At 41.7% G+C, this 20,091-nt stretch overlaps 1 protein-coding gene across 2 annotated transcripts in view; it reads left to right on the top strand.

Annotated features, from left to right (window-relative positions):
- The window catches only part of SNAP25 (synaptosome associated protein 25), a 61,714-nt gene extending 41,962 nt beyond the window's left edge, over positions 1-19,752 (top strand). The window contains exons 5-8 of one of the 2 annotated variants that reach the window (XM_058020990.1): positions 7,836-7,953; positions 11,948-12,073; positions 14,143-14,287; positions 18,431-19,752. In XM_058020990.1, coding sequence (XP_057876973.1) covers positions 7,836-7,953; positions 11,948-12,073; positions 14,143-14,287; positions 18,431-18,499 — 458 coding nt within the window. In that variant the 3' untranslated portion in view covers positions 18,500-19,752. Of the gene's footprint in view, positions 1-7,835; positions 7,954-8,090; positions 8,209-11,947; positions 12,074-14,142; positions 14,288-18,430 lie in introns of both variants that reach the window. The other variant, XM_058020989.1, reaches the window with a different exon arrangement.
- The last annotated feature ends 339 nt before the right edge of the window (positions 19,753-20,091 follow it).

Here is a 20,091-nt window from a genome sequence, read left to right as displayed (position 1 = left end):
TGTGCATGAGAACCCCAAAACCTCTTTGCCTTTAGCTTTGTTCTCCAGCAGAGAAAAATGTACAACAGCTGCCTAAAAGTCTGTACTTCTTTTGATCTGCTTCCCATTAATGTCAAAGAGAGCTGCAGGCTCAACTCAACCAAATCACCATTTGATTTCAGCAAGCTTTGGGTCAAGATCCAGCTACATGACGAGAAGATTTGCCTCTGTAGGTGTAAAATCCAGCATTATTTATGCAGGTGCTAAGTAATTTTCCCACTTAAATCACAAGTAAAAGACATGCAACAAATGCATCCCAAGAGAAGGTAAATGGGTTTAGTTTGTGTAAGAGTCAGTTACATTTTGTACAGTAGTGAGGCAGTGAGAATGACAGAATTTAAACCTTAAAAGGTATTCCACAATCAGCTCATTACAATTGTCCATATAGGAGGTTCAGACTTAACACTACCTATCTGCGGATGACAATGACCAAGACAGAGCCTGATATATTCAATACATTCCAGGAAATTACATTTTTCCCCTTCATAATATTACAAAGAAAAGGTAGCCTTCTCTCCCTCTCAATCAAACTAATAAGTCTTCATTTGCCGTAGACCCACAGCCCCAGGAAAATGATGTCTTCAATAAATCAACAGAGCAGAAATTTCTGCTACTCTCTATCAGACCAGCCCCCCAAAGGCCCTTGTTATTATTTACTATGGGGCAGGACACACAATTATTAGGAAATGTCTTCTGCAGAGGCAATGCTGTGTTACTCATCAAACCTGGACAATGATAATAAGCCAGGGTATGGAATTCTTGGGAAATGGACCGCAGAGCACAACAGGACCTTTCCAGTTTTAATGTCCCTGCCTCTCTGATACTATAATGAATGAAAAGTAATAACAGGACCTAAATGGAAAGTCTTTTCTTCTATTTGCTTTTTTTTTTTTTATGTATGTCTCATTGCTTTCCCTCCATATGCCTCATTTAGGGAAAAAAAATTTAACCAAATTTTGTCGCATCGATTTGTCTTGACAAGAAAAATATCACAGAGAACATATAGTTGTCTTCAAAAAATAATGGCAGTAGAAAAACTATCACCAAATACAGAAAACCAGAAATTACTTATGTTGAAACAGATATGGCACCTGTCTAAATAATGTGTTTTGTTTCAGCAGTGGATTATACGGTTGTAATAAATCACAAATATTGTCAAAGAAAGTATGTTAATACCCAGGTATGTCTTGCAATGTAATTCACAGGCAGAGTACCAGAAACTTTAGTGGCTCCTATGTATGTTTATGTTCCTTAACTGCTCTATTTCCACAGACTGCTAGGGAGTTTTTTATTTTAATCCTGAATTTTGTTGGGTTTTTAAATTATTATTTTGGAATTCTACTATTGATAAAGCCCTGTATTCAGAAGTTTTCTGAGTGATTCACTCTGTAGCCATGACAGGAAGGACAATGTGAGTGAGCTAAGGAGCTGAGACTGGACACACTCATCTCCCTGGAGTCCAGGGAGCTCAGTATTAAACCCTTATTGAGAGTGAAGCCTGCAATGCTTGTTGTACAGTCACAGATGCAGTTAGTCAATACCTCCAGCAAAGACTCAGAAGGTCTTGAAGCCTGTTAAAATTGGTTATGGTCATGCCTTAAGTGGTTCACTAAATTTAGCTTATGACTATACAGTGTGGGTTTCTCAAGGAAAACAGCCAAATAAAATGTTACCAACCCTGAAAATATTGTAACCTTGTACTATGCTAAATGTTTAATTTTCTCCATTTAACCATATGTAGTGTAATAATTGCTAATTATTTTTTTATTTCATTTTAGTGATAAAGGACTTGCACTACTGGGCAAAATACACTAATGATGGCTTTGAACCTTTGTAATTAGTGCAATGTGTGCAGCTCACGCATGTCTCAGCAGATTATCAGATTAAGGAAATCATTTGCTAACACTGCCATGTGATCTCTTTGCAGCTGACTGCACAAGTCACTTAAGATTATTAGGTGTTAAATATACAGAAAACATGACATTGATCTTTCTAGTGGGTGGCAGGCAGAAGATCTAATCTCTGCACTTGCTGGAAGCTCTATTTCTAGGTTTCCTTACAAAATTGCTTGTTTTGAAGTTAAACAGACCTTACATGGAAAAACCTTTCTGAGCCAATTCAACCCAAATAGTGCAAAGCAGAACTGATTTTCTGGTATCAGTGAGCAGAAGTCTCCGGGATCATAAAGGCAGTAAGCCAAGGTAATTTCCCAATGCCAGGTATTTGTACAAGAAAGCCAGCCTGGATAGCTGCTCTTGCCCAAAGGTTTAGCACAGCTGGCTGCACAGCAGGTTACAGAGGATGCACTCCCATGAAAGCTAGAGGCTCTTCCAGTGTCCTCTGAAGAATGGGGACCTGAGTAGCCCCTCTGCGATACCAAGAGTAACCATTTTTTGGGTCCGGTATTGTCACCCAAACCAGTGGAACACAGCTCTTCCCCTGGGGAGCCCACAGGAAGGAGCCAGGAGTTTAGATTTTCCTTGCTGGGTTTTTTCCCATCACTAAGAAAGTCATTCCCAGACCATGTACATCCACAATGCTTACATTTTTTTAATCTGGCCTTGAGTAAAGCTCCCTTAATTAATGATATAAATATATATATATATATATATATATATATATATATATATATATATATATATATATAACCCTTTAAACTAAAATACTTGTATTTTACATGGAAAAATAAATGCTGCAAAGGATTATTGAGCAATGGCAATTCCTCTGCCTTTTTAAAACATGCTAACTTAGACAAATGTTAATATTTGGATGTATTTTGGCTAAAAGCAAACGGTAGAAATGAAACTAATAGTACAAAGTGTAGATATGAAGGTAAACCTGAAGTGCTAACACAGAAAAGGTTCCAGGCTGGTAACTCTGTTCATCCATAGGAAACTCCCATTACTGGACATCATAGCCGGGTTAATGATTTGGACCTTCAAGGACATTTTTTGTGTGGTGATGTCCTCATGCAGTTCATTACAGAAGAATTTTGTTCTTGTATTCCAAATGAGGTGCAGGGGAAAAACTTTTCCAATAACAACAGCAGCAGCGCAGTAATTTTTCATCCAAGACAAGACAGAGGAATAGCCACAACTTTAATAAGAGACAAAGAAAATGTCAGTGCAATTGGAATTTTCTCCTTGCGCCATGAATGCACAAACAGCATTGCTGGGGAACATGGGGAGCAGATTAATCTACCTATCAGATCTTACTCCAGATCAAGCTTATAAAGGAGATAAAACTTGGAAATAACTGGGCAATCCCACAAACAAAAGCACTGGCACACATGCGAGCTGACCTCCACTGCTTTTGCAGGAGCTGTGGGTTTTGTATGTTATGGCTAATTAGCAAAATGAAAGGGGACTAACAGCTACTGCAGTTTTCCCAGGGAAGATAGTATTAATTATGCTGAAATCGTAGCACAGAATAGAAGACAGATGAAGCCCCACAAAGCAGGTTGTGCCTTTGTCTCCTGTTATTTTTAGCAGAGCTCCACGTGGGCTCGCAGCTCTCCCCTCCAGCTTTGTTCCACAGGTGCCTGTGCCCAGCAGTGCCTTCCAGAGCACAGCTAGGTCAGAGCTCAGATCTCTGAAAAGGCTGTCCCACAGGCCACACTCCAGTATGATTCTCCTTCATGGAAAACAGGATGATGGCCTAGCATTGGAAATAGTTCATCTGCTGAGTCTCAAATTAAACCCTCTTGTATGCAATTATGATTGCCATGTGTTCTTAAAATGTCCTTTGTGTTTTCTTCCTTTTTTTCTTATTAAAATTGGCCTTGGGGGGAATTGCTTGCTGCACAATACTCCAGGCAAAGGAGCAAGTTCCAGCCTCCACAGGCATTAGCTGACATTCAAGCACAGGCCCCAGACCCTGGACATCAGCCAAGGAATATTTATTAGAAATTATAGATGAGGATGCAAAGGTGAAGCAACACCACACTTGCTCTGTGCTGGTCTTGCTACCAATGCCCTGTAAGATGCTTTTGCAGCTTTTTTTTGCTCAAGACACCACAGGAGCAGCTGAGAGATGCCCTTGCTACAGCTTCCCTGCCCCGGCCACTTCCCTAGATCAGTCACAGGATGGGGAATTGCCAGGATGGTACAGGAGATCCTGGCAAAAACCCACTGGCAAATGGTCACAATGCTATGATAAAACTAACAGGACTAGCTTGTGTTCCCCCAGTTACTTTACAGGAGTAATTCACAAGTATAATGATACAGGTAAAAATCTATTCGTTTGTGCCTTAAGATAGGCATTAGTTTGCTGTGAGATCTGGAAGAAGATTTATGGTCACTACCTTGAAATGAAAGTGATATTCTCAGACATCAAGATACAAAAAGAGTTGCAGCATTTTCCAGAGGGGAAAAAAATGAAGGAAATCACAATGAAATATACCTCTGATGTGTATTCTGCTTCCAGACATCAATTCTCTTAGGTATATATCATATATCATACATAAACATATAGGTGCAGCTTATTCAAATAATATTGCAACAAACTGTCAAAAGATGTTCAAACTCTGACCTTGACGGGCTTCTCTAAATGGAAGACAAAAGACATTATCTCTTGTAGGCGTGAATTTGCGTAGGTTCATGGCAATGTATGCCAACAAACTGTCTTCCCTAAAACCTTTAATACAGCACAGAACGTTGGAATAGGGAAGATCTATGGAAACAGACATTAAATTAACCTCTCGATTGCCTTCTGATTTCCTACCGGCAGTGATTCATTCTGGGCCACAGTTTAATAGCAGTTATACCAAAACAAATCCAGAGTGACCCCATTAAGTTAATTCCACTATAATATTTATGCCTCAATAATTGTGGTTAGACTCATGAATCTAATTCCTTGCTTGTGGGACCAGATCTTTGACAGGTATAAATTGGCATGGCTCCACAAAGCCAGCATAACTATGCTGACTCAAACCAGTTAACAATCCAGCCCACGATGTTAACAACTAGCAAGTGGTTTTAGGACCAGCAGCCAGCTGTCTAGACTTCTGGGCTGCAAATATGACATGGGTTTTTTTATATGATGAGGTTTCCTTTAATGGAAGATAAATGAGTTGTGGCTCCCTTTCCTATTCAGCAATAGTCCAGGCATCAAACACAAATCCTGAGGTAGGATAAATAAAGACAAGCTTCTAATGAGGACTGTAGTTAAAATGGAAGTCTTTGAGTTATGTCAAATATACTGTTCAATAAGCACTCATTTATTGAGGCAGAACAGAGAACAGGTAAAGACAGTTCAAAAGGACCTGTTACATACATGGCTTTAGAAAATGTGCATCTGGGCAAGGAGAATTGCTTCCACTGAGAGCTACCAGTGGCACCAGATCTAGGACTGACCCATGCAGAGTGAACCCGGCTTTTGCTACTGGACAGACCAGGTTAGAGAAGCACTAGCAGGAAAATCAGTGGAAGAAAGATCAGATGCCTGCCATGTTCCCCAGAGTCAAAATGCACATGTGGGTCCAGCCGTTCCTTAGCTGCCAAGGGGCTCTGCAGTGCTTGGAAGCAGGAGCTGGGAGCCTGAGACAGAAGTGCAGCAAATCGCATCACGCTGCATGAAGCAGCACCAAAGGCAGCTCACAGTGCCACAGCTGCTCCCCAGAGCCAGAGCAAGCGTTGCCCAGCCCCGGAGCAGGAGCACAGGGAGGGCTGTCCCCTTCTGCCACAGACTCACATTTCTGATGAGAGTGACAATCTGTGCCTACGGACACCAACCAAACTTCTGCTGAAGCCTACATTACACATGCATTGAGACAATCCAACCTTGCTTTTCTGGCTCAGCTCAGCAGTTTACCTGGCTGATCTTGTACAGCCCATCTCTCAGGTTTCCTTCTCTGTTTCCCAATCCTTTGCTTACACAGTGTGTGCCCTTTAGAGGGCACTGCCAAGTGACTCTGATCCTCTAAATATATCCTTGGATTTGGGAACAATAACTCCCGTGGGACCAGGAGAGAGGTCCATCCAGCTGAGGAGAATGAGAACTGACAGCAGAAAGACAGATGAATCTCACTATACTGACATGGCACCTCTCCTTCTCAAAGCCCAGTGTCATGGAAGAATTAAACAAAGAGTACAAGTTCAATACTTGAACTATTCCAGCTTGAATAATTTAGCCTAGGATTTTCTAGCCTCTCGAGGACCGAGGTCCCTGTTTCCTATTAAAATTAATTAAATAAAATTAATTTTAATGGGAAATGGGCATCTAAACCCCCCAGAAAGCTTTGAAAAGCTAAACCTCAATTGTTATTAAAAACCCGAGTAAGAAATTAGGCATCTTCATGTTCTCAATGAAGTTAAGAGGAGCTTTTTACTGACATCAATATGCATATGATTTTTCTTCTAAAATTTTCTTTCTCTTTTATTTTTCTGAAGAGGACTCAGTTAACATCAGGGATGACATTAAATTCCTTCTATAACCAGTGCTCTTAGTTCCTTCCTCTACAGTCTAATTCAGTGTTTTTCTATTCCATATGGGGACTAGGGATGTGTTTGTATTTTACCGGGACTGCTTTAGTTTTCCTTGTTAGGTACAGTTACAATTTTTAATGGATTGAAATGCCACTCCAAGTACCTTTTTGATTCTGGGTAGTATCTGAATCTATCCTTTGGGAACAAATGGTGTAAAATGTAAATCCCATGTAAAATGCTGTCCCTACTGCAGACTCCACACAAGACACTCGATCCAATTGGGTCCATATATGTTTACCTCAGTGGAGAATCCTGTTCCTATACTTTTATGTCATGGCATTCTGTTCTTCTAGGACATTTTTCCCAGCTTTAAAAGTGAAAAAAATTAACACATTAAGACCAAGTCACTTAGAAAACCAAGTCACTAAGAAAACCCATCAGCCTTAGGTGGAAATATGCCAAATTTTGTTTTAATGCCAGCAGAGAGTTAGGGTCTATATTTGGCTGGTTTTTGGGCCTGGTGCTTCTTAACTTGTCCTGGAGCAAAGCAGAAGTGACCCCACTGAAGACATGCCTGTTCACCCAATGCCTGTTTCCATAAGGTCCCTTGAGGCCAGAGACAAGGAGCACCACAGCCGGTGACCCTCTCACAGAGAGCATCCCGGAGTGGTTTCAGTTGTTCCTGCTCACTGAGGTTACTCCTGATTTGCAGCACCCACACGGGGAAGAAAACCAGCCCTGAGGCCACACTCAGGCTAGAGATCAATATCCAGCACCAGTGAAAGTGACAGGTCTGTTTCCTCAGCCTCTGGAATAAAGGGTCCCTGGACACAAGCCCTAACAGCTTGCTCCATTTACCACTACCACTAACTACCAGCTCTCTCACTCACTAGCCACAGCAGCTGTGCTGCCCAAACCCACCTAATTCTGAGGCATTTGTAAGCATAAGTAACAGAAGCGTTTTCCATGGAAGGACTTCTTTTCTCTAATATTAACATACATAATGCAAAATAATAACACTATCTTTCTTTCTCCTGGATGTCACTGTGTCTTAGTAAGTTGATGTATTGTATTATGTTTCTGGACCTTGAACTTTATAACCCTTCCTTTCTACATCATTACATCTTGTTTATATTAATATATTTCAAATAAATTTCTCCTTTGTTTTACTCTTCCCATACTAATAAAAAAAAAATCTTCAGCATCCAATGCAGCATACATCCTTTCAGCAATGCATCAGCTCAGATTAATGCATTGTAATGTCATTATTAACTCAGTTCTACATGGTCATTTTTCATGTTCTGTTGAAGACAAAATCAAACAAACAAAAATACAATTCATTCCACACTGTCATCCCTTTGTCCTGACCAGAACAACTCGATCGTGTTGAAGAAGGCATGAACCATATCAACCAAGACATGAAGGAGGCCGAGAAAAATTTAAAAGATTTAGGGAAATGCTGTGGCCTTTTCATATGTCCTTGTAACAAGTAGGTACTGGGTACCGGCTCTGCTATGTGGTGTCCAGTTTTTTGTCACAGTGAATGTCTGAAGTTTTTGTCTTTTTTTTCTTTGTCCTTTTCCATCTGCTTCATTCTGTGGGGATAAAATACTTGTGTTTAATCAGAACAACTGGAACGCATCGAAGAGGGAATGGACCAAATCAATAAGGACATGAAAGAAGCAGAAAAGAATTTGACGGACCTAGGAAAATTCTGTGGTCTTTGTGTCTGTCCATGTAACAAGTAGGTGCTGCCTGCCTCATCTCTTTGAGCACTTAAGGCTGATCCCAAAGGCCTTGTGAAGCTCATCCTTGCTAGGCACATGGACAGGATGAGCATGTGGCATGCAGAAAGAACGATTCTGGTTCAAATGCATTCATTTCATAGCATAGACAACTGACTGGGAATTACTGTAGATGCATTAAAATCAGGCATACTGCAGTGAAAGCTTCACTGTTGACACCTTTTAATGGTAAAAGTTTCAACATTTTACACAAAGTGTACTGAGTGGTACTGAGTCCATTTTCCAGCGGACAAAAACACTTGGGGCTACCTTATTCCTGGACACTCTAAATTTTGAAACTTATTTTCACAAACAAGTTTCATAAACAAAAGAGCTGAACAAATGCAGAAGAGGTCTTACTAAACATTGTTCCAAATTGTGGATGAAAATCAGAGCTTTTTTTGTTGTTCAGCAGAAATAGTCCTTGATGAGATCTTGAAAGAGATGTGACGTTTCATGATTGGAACCCAACTTGAAATGGTTTTCATCCTGCCACAGGCAAAAAATTTGACAAAACCTCAACAAGCCAAATTTCTTTCATTTGGGTAGCACGTACACTAAGCAGAAATGTTGAAATGCATTGAATTTGCTTGCATGCCATCACACTTGAACGAAACCGTCCTCCAAGTAATGCCAAGCTTGTTTTAAATGCCAAATGAAAATGTGATGTGCGGTTATGTGGGTGTAGGAAACTGGGGACCAACCCAAAGTCCTTGAGGAATGGCAAATCCAGCATGCAGTGAGTAGGCATGAAACTAGGTTGCAGTGAAAACATTCCTAAATGGTTGGCCACATATCGTGCAGGAGACAAAGCAGAGAGAAGTGTTGCTGTAGTATTAAATTCCCTTTCTACGTGAAATTTGTTCACAGCCAAAGCCTGATCCTTCCCCAGTTATCAAAAAAAAAAAAAAAAAGAAAGAGAGCTGTCATAGAGTTCATGGGGTATTTTGACAAAAATCAGAAGAGCAGGGCTAGGGTTTTGCCTTATCAGTCACATTTATTTTGAAGTTAATTCCCTTGGGACACAATGCAGATACCGCCTCAGGTATTTTACTTCTGTGTACCAAGCCCTGAACACTTTTTTGAGGTAAACATTTTGCCCAGAATGATTATAGCCTTGCTGTGCAATGGGAGAGGGGGCAGGAGGAATGGGAAGGGCTGCATACACCCCTTCTGCAAGCACTGTGAGCTCTGACAGGCCGTAGCCCTTGCTGTCCTGCACCAGACGAGCTGGTGCACAAGAGCTGCAGCTGAAACTTCACATCTCCCACACTGCAGGAGCTGTAAAACTCAGAACTGACAGCCAGACATGTGACAGCAGTGGGATTAGCACCTGGCACGTGGCACTAAAACATTTGGCACTTCACTATGGCTGCAGCGTCATGCTGCAAGAACAGAATGATTCTACAGGAGATGGAGGGGACATGAATTTGTGAAGGGGCCTCTTCCCTACTCCAAGCCATTCTGACCCTATCAGTCTGGAGTCATATTTCAGAGAGCAGCATTGCTAACCAATGCTCAGAGGATGGATGAAGAATGGTTTTAGAGACTGTTCCCTGAGTCACTAAGCTAGGACCCCCCTGGTACAGATAAGGTGATGTTCTGAGGAGTGGAGTGTGGGAGAGAGAGAAATCCATACAGCTCTGGGCATCAGAACCACCATGATCCCCTAAAGCTCTTGTGGCTGGTGGGAGATTAATGGCATATATTTATAAAAAGATTATCCACTTCACATGTACCTCTACCATGATATACAGTGAAAGTACAGTTCTCTGAGCCTTAAAAATATGTAAAGCTTGATCCTACATTCTAAGGAGATTGAAAATGCCCACAGCATGGAACTTTTACCAGGTTGCATTCGAAAGGACAACTCCTATTATCATGAGCAGATCCAGGCTCCACCTTTGACTTTAATTGGAAGTCCACAAGAGATCAGATTCTGGGTGTATAAAGTCATTTACCTCAAACACAGAAACTGTCTCACTGACAAAGTTGCATAGGTCCAAAGAACAGGCAAAACCCTGTAAATGTATCTGCAGCAAGAGAATTACTTTCAGGCATTTTAGAAATGCCAAAGCTGATGTATAGTTTCAGAGAACTAAAATGAAACAAGCCAACCATCATATTTTTAAGTCTTCACAAACTTTAATAGGAAATAAGCAAGAGAACAGATGAGTAGGAAAGATCCTCTTTTAATCTATATTTTAATTCTATATTGGATCATACAACACATCTTCAAACTCATTGAAAACTGAGCTGCTTTGGGGGGCATGGAGAGAACATGACACCAGAGATGGGTTTGTCATGTCCTCTCCCAAATCTCCCAGAAGCACGTTCAGTTCCTTCCCCAAAATCCAAGCCACAGGGCTGTTTATAGGACTGATTGGGGCTGACCAGGGAACAGGGAAACCACAGAGATTTGCAGCTCCTAGTGGTTTTGTTGGAAACAGACCCATTTCCAGAATAAAATGACAAACATATACCCGTGGACTCCAAATCCTTACATTCCCCTGTTAAATGCTCAATTTGTCTGCTGACCCCAATGACAGCAGCCCTAAATAGGCTGCACATGTCAATTTTCCACTCTAGGGGTGCCTGAATTTCAGTTTTCTATCCACGGCAGCTCAGTCAAAAATGGCTCTCTGCAGGTTAATGTAATTGCCACAAAATACAAATATAACAAGTTGCCAGGCTATTTTTGAAGTCCTGTGGTCTAAAAGTCCTGAAGGAAGTGATGATCCTTTTTTGCCTGTGTCTTGCTTATTGTGAAGGCTGTTACTGCTGATGCATTGAGGGTATGATGAACTATTGGGGCAACTGTGCTTAGTGAGAATGCTTTACTTCTTATTCATGCCTGTAGCTGGTGCATGAAGAAAAACGTAGAAAAATTTCCCTTTCTGATGCTAGATTGCTTGTATCTTTTATTTTCTTCTGCACTCATTTCACTTCTGCCTATTTTACTTTTTGTCTCTGTGGACAAAGGTTTGTACATCAACTGTCGATGTATGATTACTATTTTCAAGTACCGATATATTATTTGAAAAATCTAATGATCCCTATGATAAAATCATTCCCAAATCACCTTGGGAAAGGTCAGTGGCTTTTAATGCCTATTATGCCACATCCATATTGAAAAAATATCATCAGAAGCCAAATATTCTGCATAGCAAAAAGTTAAATTGTAGCCAAATCTGTTTTTCTCTAAGAGGGTGTGTTGCTGTGATGTGATGTACACACTATACTTGGCAGTTCTGTTTTTATGTCTGTCTGCCAGTACGTCCTCTGTGTTTGATGTCAAAACATGTGTCACTGAAATGAAACAATGTTTTCTACTTATCTGTATTTCTTCTCTTCTTTTTCCTTTTTTTTTTCTTTTTTTCTTTTTTTTTTAATTTTCCTTCATTCTGGAAACTAAGTCAACATCCAAAATCCTGTGTGCAATGTTGTAGACCTGACAACTGCAATTCACCCTATTGGAAACCAAACCTCTGACCATCACTGTTGTGGCAGTAAAGTAAAAAATAAGCAAAAAACCCACCCCCTCCTTTTATTCAGGGTTATGATATATCGGTATACAAACAATGACCCTCTATCTGAAAACTCATGTGCTTGATTCAGCTTTTAGCTTGGAGAGGTAAAGAGTTTTGCGTTTGTCCTTGTGCACTTGGAGCTTTGTTACTCATCATCTTTCTCGCATAGGCTTAAATCAAGCGATGCTTACAAAAAGGCCTGGGGCAATAATCAGGATGGTGTTGTAGCCAGCCAGCCTGCACGTGTTGTAGATGAACGGGAGCAGATGGCCATCAGTGGTGGCTTTATCCGCAGGTGAGCCTTTTTATCCACTGTTTTCTCTCTGCTCTCCTTGTCACTGATATATTTAGATTGCTTCCATATGGTCATGAGCTCTGTGGTGCTCATTAACTCCTTCAGAGGTGCTGGGTAATGGGATAGAGCCAGGGTTTTCCACCAAGTGGTGCTCGGTTTCAAGTTGATGGTGACTAAGGCACGTCCTAAAGGTTTACTGCGTCCAGGGACTTCTCCTGGGCCTGAGGGTCACCTGAGCTCTAGTGCAAAGGATGGTGACCTTGCTGGAAATCCTGGAAGGGTCTTGGTCCTGAGAACCAGAAGATGCTTGAAAACATAAGCCCAAACCTTTCTTTTTGAGACTACCCAGATTTGGGTAATAATAAACTAGAAATGAAGTCTGTTTATTTATTTCACAGCAGCACTGTGAGGGTGCAGACAGCCATGGCTAGGCAGCATTGTCCTCAGCACTCCAGCTCCCTGTGTGAATGCTTGTCCTGGGGGCCTTATCACAGGTCTCACTAATGACACTTGTCAAATGCCTCAGAAATGAAGTGTCAGATAAACACTAGTTTATTGCCATTATGTCTCAAGGCGTGTATTGCCCATTATCCATCCTTGCCAGAAGATGTACCAAAGCATCCAGCAGCCCTCCCTTTCTTTTCAGCAACAAAAATGCCTCAGGCTTCCTGCCAAAGCACCGAGCCAAGCTCAGAACCTGAAGAACACTTTAAACTAGAGGTGCACCCCCTCCCTGCTCATGAGTGTCCTCAAAACCTCACTGCATGGGGAATGATGTCCCATTCCTCAGCTGCTGGGAGGCCACAGCTATGGAGGAACAGAGTGGGAATCCCTGAGCTCTCAAATCAAAGCCAGTTTGATGCACACAGCAACATTAAAGGCAGCCCCACAGGGATCCAGCACAAAGTACCTACTGATTACAGAGCTTATGGGGCATGTATTTAGCAGACAATGCTATCAGCATACCAGTAGGCAAAGCTTTGATCTCTGAAGATTAAGGACACTAGTTTAATAAGTAATTATCTTTCCAAAAACTATTATCCACTTATTTCTTTGGCTGCTGTGATAAAGGGAAATCAGTGTGATAGAAACAAAGCTGTCATGCAATCTGCAGCGTGGGATGGGTTGCCATTTAAGTTTGATGGGTCTGCCATTCACTTTTTTTTTTAATTTCTGGATGGCAGCCTCACCAAAATGAAGGCTGGGGCATGATAATAAATAGCAGTGAAGGAAGTTACGCCGCACCATGATTGTTCTGCAAATAGCCTGGAGCACCCTTTGGGCACCTACATGAACACAAACTGCATAAGAGGCTCAAAGTAGGAATTTTCTGAGCAGCACCAATGGACCTTGCTTTTCCCAGCATCAGTCACCACCTGCCTCTTCAGTCACTGGAGAGCTGAACTGGGCCTTGGCTCAGGCACAAGCTTTTCCTTCCAAAAAGCAACTGCACAAGATGGTGCTAAGAATGAGAGATAAATGATCTTTACTAAAGCCAGTAAATCTGAGAGAAGCTGCTTCTGTCTTTCACTAGAAATGCAGTTAATGAAATAGGATGCTAGGTCAGGATTTTCACAGCTGAAGCACCTCTTCCCCGCTATCTCTGTGACCCCAAGCATACAAGGACTGGACAGTGCTCATTAGCTCTCTGCAGCCCAAGGAGGGGAGCTGCTATCACTGTAATTCCACTACCTTCCAGCACCTCCCATGAATGCTAACCACACACAATGTTAATGGAGCACCCTTTCATTTTTTGGGAAGGATGATCACTGCAGAGGGGTGCAGCATGTGGTACAGGCAAGCTCAGACAGCAACACCTCTACCCACAGGAGACACGAGCATTATAAACAGAGCATCGATACCCCAGACAACTGAGCCCAATACCCAAAAAATAAGCATGTAACATTTTTCTGGTTATCTACTCATGAATCTATTTTGTTCAAAGCTGAGCACAGCAGCCTGCTCCTCAGGTGACAAGCGATGGAGGATGCAGTGGAGGTTTTGGGTGAATCCCGGTTTTAGGGGGAGTCTCCTGTCTGTGCTTTAAAGAATTGGGGTTTTTTTCCCAGGGTAACAAACGATGCCCGGGAAAATGAAATGGATGAGAACCTGGAGCAGGTCAGCGGCATCATTGGCAACTTACGTCACATGGCCTTGGACATGGGCAACGAGATCGACACACAGAACCGCCAGATTGACAGGATCATGGAGAAGGTAAGAGCTGCCTTTTCTGTGAGGACCCCAAGAGGGGCTCTGTTTTCCCTTCTCCAAGGGGAGAAATTGGCCTGGAAAGGACAAGGGATAGAAATAGCTCCTCTCTTCTCCCTCCAAATCCTTGGGCCAAAGCAGAGCTCACTGCTGTGAATCTGCATCTCCAGTGCAGGCTGGGTTGAACCCTTGCTGTTGAGTTTGCCACACAGCTGCAAGGGGACATCAAGGCTCCTTCTTCAATAGCTCTGAAAAAGGACAAGTGCCTTGAGCTATGCTGAACCTTGGGGTTTGGATCTGACTACCCTTGCACTTCCTGGAAAGTTTTAAATCCTCCTGGGCTTTTCCTTCCTCGGAAACTCCACGAGCAGCTCAGGATTAGATCACCTGCTTGGAGGACCAGTCCTCAAAGAAGGATGGGGATTTAATAAAATCCCAAATCTTTGCCATATAGTAGCAGTGCAGCCAGTTTTGTTGTGCTGCTAATAACAACATTATGACAGAGATCTACCTGCTCTCTTGGAGGAGGGTGTGTGTGTGTGTATATATATATACCCATATATATATTTATACATAATTGGGCCCCACACAGCCCCAGTAGAATACAAAAGCTCAGCATTAGCTCTGCAGAATCACCATGTAAAAAGGCAGAGAGCACTGTTCCAGTGCCAGACCTGCACTGCAGATTTCTGAAGCAGAGAGCAGTCCCCTCCAAGCCTGGCTGGGAGCTCACTGCCATCCTGAGATCCCAAGATCTGCAGGCCATCTGCATTGGTACTGGCAGAGCTCCAGGCACAGGCAGGCTGAAGTGATGTAAGAGGCTAGATCTTCATCTGGTGTAAAACCAACACAATGCTCTGCTTCCGTTGAGATTTACACAACCTGAGGAGCTAACCCACGGACTTACATGTGGTGCTTAGAGTTAATTCTGACCTCAAGTGGTAGAGCTGGTGCTCTTGAGCCTTCTTACACATGCACGCCTCCTCAAACAAGCAGGATGCCCATGCCTGTTTTTCGTGTCAGTTAACTGTATCAGAGCCTAGTAATAAAAATTAAGGGAAATACTGCACTGAGGGATTCACTCCAAGAGCTTTCCTTACTGGAGGCAGATTCCAGAGAGAAGTGGGTGAAGTATACATTGTCTGAAGGCTGGGGAGATCATCCCTGACAGAGAGGCAGCCTCCTCGTGGCTTGGCGTTGGTCAAAAGTCTTGCTTTATAAATCTGCATGTGTTTGACTGTGCTGGAAAATGCACAGTATTACTGGGATGCCATTATGCACCATTTCATATTTCTGTGAAAAGGAGGAGCATCGAGGAAAGGATTTACTGCTGCTATTCATATGCAAAGAACTAGAAAGCAGCACATCACTCTATACTTTGAGAAGGGACAGGGAGTTTATACAGCCTTTAACTAGGAAGCCTATGACATACATTATTTTCTCAAAGCAATGAGGAGGTGCACTATTGTGTTCTCCCCTCCCCTGCTCACGTCACAGTGGCAGAAGATGTGCCCTGTGTTTGGAAATCAGTGGCATCCTACCCGTGCCTGCAGGATCCTATCCCAAAATACAGCAAGCCCAACAAGTTACTGTTCTCCTACCAGCTCAGGCTTGCAAACATCTGAATTTTGAAAACATTGACCAGGCCCTCTGTGCACATAAAGCACATGGGCCAAACCTCTAACAGTGCATGCTGAGAGCAGTGAGCTGAAGGACCAGCCTTCCACAGCTTTGTGGTCTTCTCACAGACTTTGGCATTTTGTACAGCAATGGCAAAATAGCATTGGCAGCTAACGCATTCATAAAATCACCCAGGGCCCTTGGCTAAGGAACAATGACACATTTGTGAAAGATGGATTTGCATCGTACACAGAGGAGTCGTCATGAGAGCAGCCCAAAAATAAGACAGTCTTCAGTCTTAGTGAAAAATAAGCCAAATTTCTCAGAGTAAGGACATACAGTAATGAGGTACTAGAAAAAGGAACACAATGTGTTAGTAAAACCCTCTATAAAAGACAGAAATAATGGTTAGCTGGATAACAGTGAAACCTCAGTTGCATACACACCCAGTCTGCAATGAAATATGGCAACAGACTCTCGTCCCCCTCACAGCAGTGCCAGGGTTGTTTTCCTGACCAGCTGGAGCACTGTGCTTTGGGTCAGTTATGATCATTAGAAAGATCATAACTCTGCCCTTGGCTGGCACAGTTTGCAAAGTTGGGGTGCATCACAAAGCTAAGTCAAAGTACCCTGGGATGCATCATAAATGCTCCGAAAGGATTTATGTTATACTGGATGCATGCACCCAAACCAGAGCAACCTCATAATGCAGCCATGTAATCTGATCTATCCACAGTAACCAGGACAGCAATGAATAAAAGGCTTTCTTTATCCTTTCCTCAGATCTGAGAGAAAGGGACAAAACCAGAAACGACAGTGTGATGAGTAGGTCAAATAGCACCATCACCAAAAGGGCTTGCCCCTAAAATCTACCATAAATAGGAGGCTGGGAGGAAAGTAGAGGGGTCTCAAATCACTCTGTCTTGACCTAAGTGGGAAGGTCAGCACAAAGAATCCCACTGCCTCCAATGCAACATCATCCACCAGACACAGGAGCACAATGTTTCATCACTGTTCAATGAATATTCACTCATTTCATGACAAAGGCAACTGCTTCCAAACCCATTAACTTTTTAGATGGCCTTTTGGCTAAAGCACACAAAATTGTGCTGTGGTAGACAAGGTCAAATTCATGGCTAAAATAAAGGAGTGTGGCTTGTAAAGAGTAGTTTTGCTGATTTATGCTTGTTGAGGAGCTGGCACGTGCTACTGCACTAAGAATACACATAGCATTTTCCAAAACAATTACTGAGAAAAGCCAAGACATTTCAGAAAGATTTATTGCACATGAGCATAAACATTCTTAAAGGATTCTTAAACGTATGTGGGAAAGTTGCTTCACCATTCTGTCGTTGTAAATTGAAGATTTAAAATAAATCTGTACAATTTGGATACACCCCAGAGATGTGGGAACATACATCAAAGCTAACAAAATGCAGCCATCAAACCACAGAAAGAGTTTGCTATGGGAGCCTATGCTTTTAAAGCAGCAACACAATTCTCACCTTTCCCACAGGTCTGGTTTTAAAAATTGAAACCATTTTCTATATAGTCCCTCTGCTAGAAAAAGTCGGCATGGCAACGTGGGGTTGAATGGAGTTTTGCCAGTTTTTCTCAGCTAAAACAGTGTCTTTAGTCTCCAAAATGAACTTCTGCAGAGCTACAGAAAGTCATGGCCCAAGTGTCTTCCCACTCAGAGAGAACTCCCCAACCTCCCAGGTGGTGCCATTTTATTCATGGCATTTTATAATCATGGCAGGTGTTACCCCAGGGAAAACAGTGCAGTTAATGGCTCAGTCTATGCTGGACTAAATTGCAGTTTGATTGCTTCAAATCACAGTAGAATCCCTGCCTTTTCTCAACTCCTGTTTATGCTGCTGCCCAATGAAAGAGGCTACTCTCTCTTGCAACCACATTGGTAACTTTGGAGTACTGGCGTTCCTCTCACCTATTCCCTTCCTTTCACATGCAAAGCAAAGATATCCAGACTGATCTTTTCAAAGAAATTTATCAGCATTCCCTACATCAGATGATCCAGCTTCTCTGCTCCAGGAGTCTCTACACCGACCAAAATTTTAATTTTGGCTAGTACCTGATGATCTAAGTTAGACCACAGTCTGGGTCCACTGAATCTCAGAGGGCTCTGAAGGTTTTCCCCAGCAAAATGCAGATGCACACCACCAGTCCTCATGCTGTCATCCATTACCATCAGTACCACCAGTGCTACCGACAGCACCAGCTACAGATCTGGCACAGCATTTACAGGAGTTCAGTGCAGCTGACCACAAACAGAAAGCTCTGCTTGAAGGCTACATGAAGTAAAACTAGAAAATCTGTAATCTTCTTTTGAGTCCCTCATACCACTATAAAGAGCAGCTCTCCAGTATTTTCAAGTTTCATTTTTCTGTGACCTAGCCAAAATCATGGAACTACCCACAAAGCACGGTCATTCTTCCCGGTACTCTTTTTTTCTCTCATACTCTCTTTCTTTCCTGTACTCATCCCTCTCTTTCCTCTGTGTTTCCCCAGGCTGATTCCAACAAAACCAGGATTGATGAAGCCAACCAGCGTGCAACAAAGATGCTGGGCAGCGGTTAAATGCAGAGAAGTGCATTTCCTTTTAATGCTGTCCAGCAGGACGGCACCTTCATGCTTTTATCATGGTATTTATCTACTAGGTTTGCACACATGCACATATCAGCCCCATTGTAAATGTTGTCCTGTGTAGTTTGTCAGCTTTCCAAAAATGATACTTGTAATTATTTTTTTCTAGATATCTTTCTTTCCAAAGGTTGTACATAGTGCTGATTTGATGGCTATAGCTCACTATGATGTTTTTTGGGGTTCTTCCTTTCCTTTCCTTGTTTCTGTTTTGGATTACTTTCCTTTTTTTTTCCTTCTCATTTTTCTCTTTTTTTTAATGATGTTTGCTGAATGACAACACTGTTGGAATGCTAAACGTGCTGTTAACCTTTAAATATACAGTATTGTTCTTGTAAAACTGTGACATTCCACAGAGCTACTGCCATGCTCCTGTCTTTGGGTATCATGATGTTTAAGCACTTAAACCTGCTGTCTTCAGTTCTTCATTGCCATTATCTGTTGTTATGATTTCATGATTAGACAATGTGAAATTATATTACTATAACAAGCATTGCACTAAAAAGTGATGTGATTTATGCAGTTATGCATGAGGAATAAATAGACTTTTAGACTCCTACTTAAACAAGAATTTTCCCATGGCAGTAGCACACCAACAATGACAACAAAAGCATGCTCAGTATTCGGACTCTTTTGGGACTATGTTATACCAGCAAGTTTGCAGTTGTGCCACTTTTTTCTTGTTGATATATATATAGTTATTAATCATGATCATTTTTTTTAATTATGAAAAAAAGAGGGATTTGGCACTCACCATTTAGCCATTGCCAGCAAAATAAAAGCTTGGCTGAAAATATGTCAAAGACACAAAGAAATAAGTGTAATATATTGGGTTTGTCTGCTGCTTTTGAAGACTATCTTTTGGAGGAAACAACTACCATATGAAATGGTGCAAAGAAATGTAATTTTTATAAGGCTCTCTCTTACTAGTCGCTATCCCCATGTGGTTTGTTATCAGTACAGTTCTCTGTTGCTTACCTAGAGCTATGCACACCAAATCGCTGAGATGTTTAGTAGCTGACAATTAAAAATAATTAAAAAAACCTAAATGAATGAACTCTAGATAAACTGTGAGATAAATATCATTTACAGCATGTAATATGAAAATTCCTTATGTCTCCTGTCAGTTTGTGAAGTGATTGACATTTTGTAGCTAGTTTAAAGATTATTAAAAATTATAGATCTCAGAATCCATGCTTGCTTTATCCATTTGTTGCCCTACGTGTCAGTGACAACTTCTTATTTGCAAATTGCCTGGGAGAGGAAGTGCAAAGTCTAAAGACTCTTTACAAACTGCTTTTGTATTGTGTTTCATGGGAAACTAAAGATTTTGGTTTAAAAACCATAGAAAAGTAACTACATTAAAAATTACACTTGGTACATTCCAAGTGACTGTTATTTTAAATAACCTGGCTTGGATTTCCAAACACTGAATCAAAATATTTTTCTCATGTTCAAGGGAAAGAAAAAAATGACATAAATGTTATGGTACAGAAGGATACAGTTCCTTAGTAGATAAAATCCATTCC

This window comes from Melospiza georgiana, chromosome 3 (assembly GCF_028018845.1).
Source record: "Melospiza georgiana isolate bMelGeo1 chromosome 3, bMelGeo1.pri, whole genome shotgun sequence".
NCBI lineage: Eukaryota > Metazoa > Chordata > Aves > Passeriformes > Passerellidae > Melospiza > Melospiza georgiana.
This window is presented reverse-complemented; position numbering and strand designations above follow the sequence as displayed.